Source organism: Piliocolobus tephrosceles, chromosome 8 (assembly GCF_002776525.5).
Source record: "Piliocolobus tephrosceles isolate RC106 chromosome 8, ASM277652v3, whole genome shotgun sequence".
NCBI classification, from domain to species: Eukaryota; Metazoa; Chordata; class Mammalia; order Primates; family Cercopithecidae; genus Piliocolobus; species Piliocolobus tephrosceles.
The window spans coordinates 98,233,853-98,246,554 of NC_045441.1; the positions used below are offsets into that span (position 1 = coordinate 98,233,853).

General features: G+C 48.4%; 1 protein-coding gene across 19 annotated transcripts in view; it reads right to left on the bottom strand.

The window, feature by feature from the left end:
• The window catches only part of ATXN7L1 (ataxin 7 like 1), a 268,359-nt gene that overhangs the window by 37,025 nt on the left and 218,632 nt on the right, over positions 1 to 12,702 (bottom strand). For 16 of the 19 annotated variants that reach the window (XR_002724661.1, XM_023183053.1, XM_023183054.1 and 13 more), the window contains one exon: positions 759 to 1,042. Coding sequence is in view for 17 of the 19 variants with exons in the window: in XM_023183053.1 (XP_023038821.1) it covers positions 759 to 1,042 (284 nt within the window). In the remaining 2 variants the exon portion in view is untranslated. Of the gene's footprint in view, positions 1 to 758; positions 1,043 to 7,699; positions 7,854 to 12,702 lie in introns of all 19 variants that reach the window. The other 3 variants (XR_002724664.2, XM_023183066.1, XM_031936063.1) reach the window with 1 other exon arrangement.

Consider the following 12,702-nt stretch of genomic DNA (forward strand, 5'->3'; position numbering starts at 1 on the left):
AGAGAGTAAAAACTGCCAGGTTTAGTTCTACAGCAGATCGATCCAAAGCAAACATTACCCATATAAGGGCCTCTAGCAGATAACCATCAGATAACCATCACCCCATGTGCCTCTTCCAGCACCCCATTGTCTGCTCAGACAACCAAGGAATAGACCCACAAGAGACCGTCCCAACACCCTATCGGCTGTGCCAGCCCTAGTGTTCCTGTTTGGGAATTCCAACCTGATTATGGGGGATAGACAGTTGTAAACCCAACTGCAGAATCAACCTGGAAACTCCTGAGGCCAAAGGACAGAGAATGTGTGTGCCTGTGCAGCACAGCTGCTGGAGGGGCTGTCCCTCACATGCCTTGAGGCACCATGAGATCCCTGTGTGTTGTCCAGCTTTCCAGCAGTGAAGCTTCTATGGAAGCCAGGGCTAGTTCAATCTGTTTGCATGATAGGGATACACAGAATCACCTGCTCACAAGACCCTCGGAATCTACAGAGTAGGTCGGTGCAGAGCACCCTGCCTCCCGGGTTGCTAGGGTAACTCCCACGAAGCACTGAACTGAGTGAGGGACTTCACCTGCCCAGGGAAGAAGAGACCTGGTTTTCCCTTGCCTTTTTAGGTGGGGTTCCTACTTGCAGGTAAACTCTGCATCCCCCTTAAAATGAAACGGACCTGCTTAATGATAAGAGCACATCAGTCCTTGGTTATGGCTGCCACTCCCTTTCAGTCTAATCTTGAGTCCGACCCTGATGATACTGACACATACCTGAAAGTCTCCTGTAAGGCTTGTTGCTGTTTTTGGTGCCATTTTGGTGTTTCTTGTCTATAGTGGATGGCAGAATTCCTTTGCCATTTAAGATCTTCTCTGGTGAAGGTGGCACTGACTTGGACATCAGGACAGGCTTAATTAAAGGAGGGGTGGAGACGGCAGAGGATGAGGTGGAGGAGACAGAAACTGCAGTAGTGGTTGCAGAGTTCATTTTGACATTGGCACCATCTGCCTTCACTAGGTTAGGAATCTTCTCTAAACTGACTACAGGAACCGGAACACTGAAAAATAAATGAACAAACACGCACAATTGCCTTCTTTGATACATCTAGTCTGCTGAGGAAACAGAGCTGCTTATCATTATCAGAACATTTCCTTATCACTTATTTATACTCCTTCTATAAGCAAGCGGCATGAATCCAGTTTTGATGGGAGAGAATTCTGTGCCCTGGAAAGGATCAACAGGGGATGCGAGGCTGGCACAGTGCCAGGGGTGGCATCAGGGCTGACTGATGACCACCCGTGCTGAGCTGTCCCCATAGATCCTGCAACTCCCCCCTTCCCGGGTCCTATAGGTTGGCCGTCTCCAACACAGCACCTTGGGCAGAACAAGGCGCCTGCTGTGAAGCTCAGGAAGAGATACCGTTTGTCCCCTGAAGACAGTGTGCCACTGCTGAATCACGCCCCCTCCCCCCGCTGCTCAGCTAGTCCCCCAGCCCGGCCCGGATCGGGCCTGACATCTGCTTAGCTCCGGAGTGCTGACAGGATCACACCACAAGGAGGCATGGCTTCAGGCCAGCGTGCTGCATGGCGTGCTGTCGGACGGCTTCTGGATCACTCTCACATCCTGGGGATGGGCTCAAATTGAGTGAGCCGCCATGTAGCATTATCCAATATTCCATTTTAGGCAGCTAGTTATGTAAATAGGCAATTCTCAAGGCTGGCAGGTGAGAGGATGAATTTTAAGAAGGCAGAGCACAAAGGTGTGCTTCACTCTTCAGAATCTGTCACCTTAGCCCCCTTCCCTGCTAATTCTCCTGTATGGGATGTGCATTTGATTTCTCTGCTTCTTTAATGCTGAAGGACCTGTGTCTGGGGGGCTGTGGAGAACTCCATCTCCGGGTCTTAAAAGAGGAGATGAATAAGCTTTGCTTTGGTCCCTGAGCTAGATTCCTTTTCCTCCTGGCAGGAGGGGAGAATGCTCACATGGGCTCCCCAGTCATCTCTGAGCTGAGAGTGAAGCCTACTTAGCTATTTGAATGCCAAATGATCTAGAATATGGCTTTTACATTCCTGCAGACAATGTAGGGCGGGAAAGAGGGGCTGTTTTTGGCAGGCGAAGACTCTTATCTGTCCACATGGCCGGCTGGCTGGCTCTCCTTTCTCTAAGATTCATTCACAGATTATTTCTTTGATCAACTTGTTCGTGAAATTATTTTAGCCCCCTCCCAGCCTCTGCCCCTTTTATGACTTTGAAATAGGATCCCAGCTGTTGGTTACAGATCTTTGCCAGTGAGAAGGGCATAGAGCAGTGGAACAGATTGTGGCTGGACATTACGGACTTCTCCCTCGGACCACATACCTTCTTGGCCTGGGGAAGGGTGACGTGGGGCTTCGAGTCTCATGTGAAGGGAAACTCAAATGACAGTTTTTTGTATCAAACCCTGCCACTGCCAGTTCCATCCCTGATCAGAGTGTCTCAATCTCTGAGATACAGCTGAACTGCTGCTCCTTTCTATTTAATGGCAGTTCTCAAAGCACTCCCATATCACTGAAGAACGGCACAAGAAGCCCTTTGAGGGGGAGCACATGAAGACGCTAGACAGATGTTACCTGGTGAAATTAGGGCTGCATTCCTGACTTTTTTCCAAATGATAAAAAGATGCAAAATAAGGTGATACAGAATTCTTCTAGGCTTATTCCTTGACACATTTTAGAAGCCACAAGTTACAGAAATCAGGGTCCTGAAGAGAGACTTGTATACCCATGTTCATAGCAGCATTATTCACAATAGCCAAAGGTGGAAGCAGCCCAAGTGTCCATCAATGGATGAATGGGTAAGCAAAATGTGGCATCATTCAGCTTTAAAAAGGAAGGAAATTCTGACACGGGCAGGAGCCTTGAAGACATTATGTTAAGTGAAATAAGCCAGTCACAAAAGATAAATACTGTATAATTCCACTTATATGAGGTACCTGGAGTAGTCAAATTCATAGAGACAGAAAGCAGAACAGTGGTTGCCAGGGAATGGGGGAAGGGAGAATGGGCAGTTTTTTTATGCCCGTTGAACAAGTGTATAGAGTTTCAGTTTTGCAAGATGGAAAAAAAGTTCTGGAGATTGGTTGCACAACAGTGTGAATGTACTTAATACTATTAAAATGTACATTAAAAATGGTTAAGATGGTAAATTTTATGTTATGTGTATTTTACCACAATTAAAAATGTTTTACATGTACAAACTGGAAAAAAAAATGCAAATGACGAAACTCTTACAACTTAAATTATACCTCAATAAACCTGACTTTAAAAATACAGATCAGAGGCTGGGCATGGTGGCTCACACCTGTAATCCCAGCACTTTGGGAGGCTGAGGCGGGCGGATCACCTGAGGTCAGGAGTTCAACAGCAGCCTGGCCAACATGGTGAAACCCCGTTTCTACTACAAATACAGAAACTAGCCAGACGTGGTGGCTCACACCTATAATCCCAGCACTCTGGGAGGCCAAGGTGGGTGGATCACGAGGTTGGGAGATCAAGACCATCCTGGCTAACATGGTGAAACCCTGTCTCTACTAAAAATACAAACAACAACAACAACAACAACAACAACAACAACAACAACAACAAACACCAAAAAAAATTAGCCGGGCGTGGTGGCGGGCGCCTGTAGTCCCAGCTACTCAGGAGGCTGAGGCAGGAGAATGGCGTGAACCCAGGAGGCAGAGCTTACAATGAGCTGAGATTGCGCCACTGCACTCCAGCATGGGCGACAGAGCGAGCCTCTGCCTCAAACAAACAAACAAATGGAAAAAACACACAAAAAAACAGAAATTAGCCAGGGGTGGTGGTGCATGCCTGTAATCCCAGCTACTCAGGAGGCTAAGGTGGGAGAATCACTTGAACCCAGGAGGCAGAGGTTGCAGTGCACTGAGATCATGCCACTGTACTTCCACCTGGGCAACAGAGCAAGACTCTGTCTCAAAAAAAAAAAAGTATCAGTGGCCAGTTGTGGTGGCTCATGCCTGTAATCCTAGCACTTTGGGAGGCTGAGGTGGAAGGATTGCTTGAGCCTAGGAGTTTGAGACCAGCCTGGGAAACATAGCGAGACCAGTCTCTACAAAATAAAAATAAAAATTAGCCAGGCATGGTGGTATATGCCTGTAGCCCTAGTTACTTGGGATGCTGCAGGTGGATCGCTTGAGCTCAAGAGTTTGAGGTTACAGTGAGCTATCATCACGCTATTGCACTCCAGCCTTGGCAACAGAGCTGTCTCAACTCCCCGCTGACCCCGCTGGCACCCCCCAAACCCAAACATATTGGGCAGGTGTGGTGGCTCATGCCTGTAGTCCCAGGAGTTTTGGGGGCCAGGGTGAGAGGATTACTTGCGGCCAGGTTTTTTTGTTTGTTTGTTTGTTTTGAGACAGAGTCTCTGTTACCCAGGTCGGAGTGCAATGGCAAAATCTCGGCTCACTGCAACCTCAGCCTCTTGGGTTCAAGCAATTCCCCTGCCTCAGCCTCCCAAGTAACTGGGATTATAGGCACCTGCCACCACACCTGGCTAATTTTTGTACTTTTAGTAGAGATGGGGTTTCACCATGTTGGCCAGGCTGGTCTCGAACTCCTGACCTCAGGTGAGGAGGAACTGCCTGCCTCAGCCTCCAAAAGTGCTGGGATTACAGGCATGAGCCACTGCTACCGGCCTAGGCCAGATATTTTTGACTAGCCTGGACAACACAGTGAGACCATGTCTTTACCAAAAAAAAAAAAATATATATATATATATATATATATATACACACACACATATATATATACTGGGCACGTTGGTGGATACACATAGTTCCAGCTACATGAGAGGCTGAGGCAGGAGAGTCACCTGAACCCAGGAGTTTGAGGCTGCAGAGAGCTAGGATTGTCCCACTGTACTCCAGCGTGGGTGACACAGTGAGACCCTGTCTTGGAAAAAAAAAAATTAGAAGAATCTGTTCTGTTCAAAAAGATTTATTGATTTAATTTCTTACCCTTGTTCTGATCTGTTGACTTTGATTTCTTTAGGGAAAAAAATCAAACTTCAAGTGTTGATATGAACACACGGACAGCTAGTAAGAAGAGAAGGTGCTCTAGTACCTGGGCAGCCTTCTGTGATGTATTAATATTTCTTTGTGAATCCAAGAAGGAAAGGAAATTAGAACTTGCAAGTTGCAGATCTAGTTCTTGTTGCATGAGCTGGTACGAGTTAACATAATGCCTCTAGTTTCTGTGAAAAATGCCCTATGTAGATGTCAGGCCCTCAGGCCTTCAGCAGACAAAGATATGATGCCTGGGATAGAATAATCCAGAGCAACTGTACAAATGGAAATACATTTAAAAAACCAGCTGGGCATGGTGACTCACGCCAGTAATCCCAGCATTTTGGGAGGCTGAGGCGGGTGGATCACCTGAGGTCAGGAGTTCAAGACCAGCCTGACCAGCATGGTGATACCCCATTTCTACTAAGAATACAAAATTAGCCGGGTGTGGTGGCGCATGCCTGTAATCCCAGCTATTTGGGAGGCTGAGGCAGGAGAATCGCTTATACCTGGGAGGCGGAGGTTGCAGTGAGCCGAGATCGTGCCATTGCACTCCAGCTTGGCGACAGAGCGGGACTCCGCCTCAAAAAACAAAAACAAAAACAAAAAAAACCAAATCAAGCAGCCCTCAAATGCTCACAGCACAATCTGCGTTTCTCCTCTAAAGTCAATGTCTGGCTCTGAATGTGCTCCTTAAGGCAGCCACACGAGCACAGGTGCACCAGGTCCCAACATTTGGAACTGTGCCAGTTGACTCATCTCTTTGGTGACACTCCTTCCCAACTGTGTATAACCTGAGCTTGGGCCAGGCCAGCTAATGTCTGTGACTGTCTCCTAATTTGGAATTTTTTCCACTATATAATGAGTATGGCCCATTCATACTCTACTGTCAATGCTTCCAGAACTCAGCTGGATGCAAAACTGCAGCCCATCAGAAACAGGAAAGACAGCCTGGCGTGCAGTCCTCTGGATCGAAGAATGGGAAACACTGGGGAAAAAAGTCTGATCATGAATGTTTCAAAGATTTCAGAGACCAGGTGAGTCGGTAAGGAGCTGGGCCACTGAGTAAACACCTCTGATGTTAGGTAAAAGGACTTGGCAGGAGGAGAGAAGGGAGACTGAGCTCTTTTGGGTGTGTTCTAAGGGTGTTCATTAGCTAATGGAGAAGGGCTTAGAAGAGTGAAGGAGGAGAACCTGGAGCCGTCCCTGATACTTTTTTCTTTGGTGTCCCTTCTCTCCCTCAAAACCTTTGGGTTTTCTCTTGAAGGGAACCTGCCTTGGCCTGGACTGAGAAGACACAGAAGCAGGCAGCTGAGTGATGGCGGGAAAGGCATTTGACCTTGCCATCCTCTTCCCCAGTATACATGCTAGCCATTGGGCCAGTCTTTCCTCACTACAGCTGGCAACAGCCCCAAGGTCCTGAACTGAGAGAGCAAAGGAGGACACGGTCACAGGACAGTGCCACAGAATCTGGAAAGCCAATCCCAGCGATGATCCTTCTTGAGCAAAAAGATCCAGCTGACATAAGAGCCTACTTTTTTTTTTTTTTTAGATGGAGTCTCGCTCTTTTGCCCAGGCTGGAGTGCAGTGGCCCAATCTCTGCTCACTGCAACCTCCGCCTCCCGGATTCAAGCGATTCTCCTGCCTCAGCCTCCTGAGTAGCTGGGATTATAGGCGCCCGCCACTACGCCCAGCTAATTTTTGTATTTTTAGTAGAGATGGGGTTTCACCATGTTGGTCAGGCTGGTCTTGAATCCCTGACCTCGTGATCCACCCACCTCGGCCTCCCAAAGTGCTGGAATTACAGGTGTGAGCCACCACGCCCGGCCTCATAAGAGCCCCACCCCCCACCTCCCACACGCGCAGATCCCACGTGTGCCTATGCTGCAGAGAGGGGGACAGTGCAGTCACAGGGAAGCCAGCATCTTGGAATTGTCCTCTGCTTCCTCTCACTGTCCCCGTATGCATTCCCCTTACTTCCTCTGCTGTCACCTTCCCCAGCCAGGAAAGTGTCCCAGCCTTGGGCACGCCCCTTCCAGATGGCTGTGGACCCTGAATGACAAGTTTGACTTTTTTTCCATTTGGAAAGAAGCCAAAAGGTTCTAATCTCTGCTTTCACAGTATGGGCATCTCCCATCTTCTTTGTGTCTAATCACAGTAACACCTCCATGTGCAGGTGGTGAGACCTGGGAGGGGGTGGTGAGTTGGCAATAGCCTGATGGGTGACTCAGCAATTTATTACGCTGTTTGCTTAGGTGACAAACAAGCCTGGCAGTTACCCCCAAGCTTAGCTAAAGCCGTTCAAAGTTCCTTTTTCTTCAGTCTAAAGGATGCATGTTCACCCTTTCCAAAGTTGCACAATTAGTTGCATTTATCAACTCACGATTGTCCTTTCTTTGTGGAGCAGTTTTTGAAAGGGAAAGATGAGTCCCCACTCTTCCCCTGCTGCTTTCATAATGCCTGTTTTGTTCGCTTGGGATGAACTCTTTCAGGGAGCTCAGGGCTGCAGCCTGTTCCCCTGCTGTGTCTAATATACTGGGAGTAGTTCTCTCCTCATCATCTCTGAACCTTTGTCTCGGTCCTGGGAAAGGAACCCAATGCCGAGAACACCCTCCCTCATCCCCCTTGCTACATGGGGGCGATATCTACCTCTGTTTCTTTTGTGCTGCTTTAGTTGCCCACGTCTTCTTCCTTTGTGCTTGGCCTGTCTGAATTTATCTTTCTAGATCAAGGCGGGTCCTCTGGCTTTAAGAAACATGGTTCTCTTGGCATCAAGTAGATTCCCCTCCCTGCCCAGTGATGTCTGCAAAAGAACAGAGGTGGAGACTCATGACGGTGCCATTGCAAGAGCCACCAATGTGCTGCAGGGCCAGCTGCCCTTCTGCCAGCTACACTTTCCTGGTGATCATGATCTATTCTTTGATTATCAACAGATATGCCTTAAGAGAATGGTTCAGAATGTCTCTAGGTCTGCAGAAATTATTGCCAGCCCTTCTTCACTTACCAGAGCAGGGTAAAGATGAATTTGACAGGCAGGAGCCTGAAGACATATGGTATTTGTGCTGTGGGTTTTGTGTGTGATGAGAGTTCTCAGCTGTCTGATTTCCTCCACCAATTCCTTCGACAAAAGCCTATGTGCTTATGCTGCTGGCCTGGCAGAAATTTGAGAATCTCTGACTCACTGGCAGAGTCTTAGAAGGGCCATATCACCCAGCCTCTTGGCTTCCAAGCAGTGATAGCATTAAGTCATCCCAAATAAAAAGGAATTTACCCTCTTTTAAAATGCCCTTGGAGAAGGAATCCAATTTGGCTCTCTTGGATGTATTTTGGCGGCTACTATGAGGAAATTATTTATATCCAATCTAAATTCTTTAAGTTGAAGAAATACTTGGGAGATTCGAGAAGGCTGAGGGGCAGGCAATCACTAAGAATCAGGGTAAATAACAGAGACACAAAGTCCTCCTACCGTGGTATGACAGATACAGTTGATACTGCATAAATCCTGACAAGTGAATAAATGGTATGTTTGCGTGTGTGTCTGGAAAAATATTGGGAAAACTTTCGGAAGACCTGTCTGTAAACATCTTTAGCAAACAGAAAACAGGTATTCAACCACAGAGCATGGTAAATAAGAACATCTGCCAGATAAGTCTAATATTATTCTGTGACTGAGTGTCAGGCCTGGTGGTTAGAGAGGAGGCATAGTGTCTAATCTCTCCTGGCCTTTGCACAGTTTTGGATTCTTTCCCATGTAACACACCTTCAGTAAACTGGGGAAATGTGGTCAGACCACACAGCTATCAGGTGAGTGGTGCTGGCAGCAGAGACAAAAGAAAAATGAGTTGGCAGGGCTCAATTTCAGCCTAGAGTGGTACCATGCAGAGCTCGACAGAGACCCACTGCCGGCCAAGAAGGTCATAGTGTCTTCATCAGTGACTTGGACGATGGGCTAAGACTTTCCTCCTCAATTGGGTTAAGAGATGATTAGCTGCTGTGAAGAATGATGTGGGATTTCCTCCTGAGTCAGTTAGGTGGGAGGAAAAATGAACAAGCTGACCTGGAAGAATTGTAAAAACGGCCAGAAGCAAATCAAATAAAACCAGGCAGAACAAGTATGACTGAATTGAAGGTCTGTGCCTTGTCAATATTCTGGCAAATTTATAGACTGTGGAGTGTTGGAAGATGGTTGAGGATAAGGTTTAGAAATATAGGCTTTCATATCAGACCAACCTAGACTCAAATCCTGCCTTTTCTGTTGCTGGATGCATTACAGTATCACAGCCTTCTGGCTACCCCGTTTCAGGGCCTCAGTGGGCCTATCAGGACTCTAAGAATGAGAAAGAGGACAGCTGGCCTAGTAAGGAGTGAGTGCTGCTTTCACTTTCCTGCCTTGGTGGGGTGGCCTCACGCAGTGCAAAGCCCACACAAACATATGTGGCTGCCCTGCCTAACTTATCTCAGGCTCCGTGCCTCAGTTTTCTTATCAGTCAAATGAAGATAACAAGAGATATTTGAAGTGATTAAGTGAGGTAATAGATACCAAGTGCCTAGCATAGTGCCAGGCACATAGCAGACTCTCAATAAACTGTAACTAAACAAAAAGGGCACAAAGGATCCCAGCATCTGCTCTCATCCACCTTATACTTGTAGGGTATATATGTGGGGTACAAATCATAGTCACCATCAGAAAACTTCTGCTTCCTTAGTCCCTTCTGGTCCCAGCGGGGAAGGAGGGGTGGACAGGGTGGAGGCAGAAGCACCAGCACAGGGTGGGAGCAGCAGCCTTCCACATTCATGCAGATTAGAGGACTCCTTCTGGGTGGGGCAGTGAGGAAGAAAGGCAGAACGAGGTGGGGCCAGATTCAATGACCCTTTTCCAGGACCTGTCAGCCCTACTTCACAAGCCCGCCTGCTTCTCCATCTCTAGTATTCCAGACACTGCTTAAGCCTGGACTAGGGGTTAAAGGACCCATCTGGATAGGACATTCTGGAAGAGGAGTAAGGAGGAACTCCAGCCTCCTCATGCACAAACATATTGTCTCCTGCAACCCTGAAGTATGTTAGGCATTGGGGCTCTCTGCTGGTTCAAAGATGCCTTCCAGAGAAATAACTCTACGAGCCCCCCTCTAGGCTGCTCCAATTTTCTGAAAGCAGGAGGCCCCCGCGCAGCTCTCCCTGCTGGTCTGTTACTCTCTCTTGTACTTCTGTTATTCACAGCTTCCCAGGGCATGAGCACAAAATTCCCAGGTGGTCTCCAAACCTACTGGGTGAATAAGGAGTGCTAAGTGTCCTGACATTCCTGGGAGTCCTAGTGCCCTAGGACTGTGAAAAAGTCAGCAAATCACAGAAGAGGAGAAGATAAAAAGGAAAAATCGAACCCTCATGCAGTAGGGGATATGATGCTGCACAGGCTGCCTTTGGGACCAGCTGTGCCTACAGCAGTGTGGCCTTGGGTAGAGTCCAGGACGGTTTTAAGGATAACCCTAGACCTAATCAACTGCACCTGCTCAGTGCCTTTCCTCGGCAAATGAGAACGAAGAGCCACACAATTCCAATGAATGGCCATTGAAATTCACATCAATAAGGAAGTGGTATCAGAGCCTGGGAGGATAGGAATTGAGAACGTAGAGATTAGGAGGCAATTTGATTCTGCAGGGAGCGCTGGTGCAGGGTGAGGCAGAGCCCCAAGCACCCTGTCCCCAGCACTGGCCCAGAACAGGCTCTGCTCTGGAGCAACAAGCGGAAGCGCTCCCCTCGGCAGCCACCAGAGGTCATTGGTTCCTGCTGTTCGAGCTGCAAGCTGCTCTGTCTGCAGTGCCTTCCAGCCAGTACAGCCCGGACAGTTACTGTTTCCCAACAGTGCTAGAGGAAACACTGACCGGAGGGGAGACAGGGCAACTCCTTACAGAACACCCTCCATCCCCCTGCCAGGAAGGCTGGGAGCTGCACCTTGAGCAGAGACCCTGGGCTCCCATCCTAAGCCTTTGGCCTTCAAGAAGCTTTTTCTGAGCACGCTGAGAGATAAGGAAAAGGCAAAGCGTCCCAGGCTACTTATCAGTGCTCCAGCTTCTGGCCAGGTACCCTGACACCTGCTGCTCCCAGTTTCCTGCCAGAGGAAAAGCCCCCAGAAGCACCTTCCCTCCCCCGGGCATCACTCACTCACTCTGCTTTTTCCTTTTTGGTATTAGAATCCAGTTCTGGGCAGGCAGCCTTGCACCTGAACCACCTTCATCCAGAAAACAAAGCACATTTTCTTTTTAAACCTTCAAGGGTTTATTCTGAATGGCATTTTTGCCATATTAAAAAAAAGTTTAAGGCCGGGCGCGGCGGCTCAAGCCTGTAATCCCAGCACTTTGGGAGGCTGAGGTGGGTGGATCACTTGAGGTCAGGAGTTGGAGACCAGCCTGTCCAACATGGTGAAACCCCGCCTCTACTAAAAATACAAAAATTAGCCGGGCGTGGTGGTGTATGCCTGTAACCCCAGCTCCTCGGGAGACTGAGGCAGAAGAATTGCTTGAACCCAGGGAATGGAGGCTGCAGTGAGCTGAGATTGTGCCACTGCACTCCAGTCTACAAGCCAGGGGGAGACTCTGTCTCAAACAAAGAAAAACAACAACAACAACAACCGAAAAACTATGTTAACATCAGCATCCAGTTAGAAACCGGCTCTTCCCCGACATTCAGTCACTCACAAGTGAATCTGACTAAAGTCCACCTCTTAAACAGCTGTTAAAAAGTCCAGGCCTCAGCATCGCTTGCAACCTTTCCGGCTTGGCCTCTCTGTGTGTTCTAATCTGTTTGCACTCAGCCACCAATGCAAATCTGACCATGAAAGACTTTGTGGGTTGCCCACGGCCCAGAGGTCCAAGTACCACCTTCACAGCCTGGCCCACCCCACCCCTCCTGCCCCAGCCACCTTCTCCCCTAGCCTCTTTGGACTTCTTACTTCTCCTTGAACACCAGTGCTCCGGCCTGGCTCTGTGCCTTTCCGTGGGCCGGACTCTCCTGCTGGTGTGCCCTCCCCCATTCTCCGGGTGAACACTCCCCCATCTGTCCAGATCCGGAGGAAACAGCCTCTTCTCTCCCAGTGCCTGCTGTTCCTTCCTGGGTGTTTCTGCTGCACTCATCATGTCCTGTGGCAAGGTTTTATTTCTACATCTATGTGTCCTGACCAGACCGTGAGCTGTCTGACAATGGGAACCTAGTCCCAGTATACATATCGCTCTGGAATTATCCCAGCAGCCTATACATTATCTAGCATTTAGGAAGGGCTCGATAAATGTTTGATGAATGAATTAATGTTCTCGGTGGAGGTTAAATCACATAACACAATAAAAACCAAACTGGCGACCCACCAATGCTTGGTAAGAACAAATGCTTTAGGTGGGGATCAGGCTGTGCTGCCTCTCCTCTTCTGAGAAGAGACTGGGTGAGGACAAAGGTGAAGTGTGCGCTCATAGCGGCACATGCTGCACACCTACCACGCGTGAGCAGTGAGTTACGCACTCACGTGCAATACCGTGTTTAATCTCCACCCCCAGTTTCATAGATGTGAAGCCTGAGGCTGAGAAAGGTTGCCCCAGGTCATTCCACAAAATGAAGGGTAGAATGGGCTTGACGTCAGGCAATACTGAGGGTGCTGCTCTTTATTG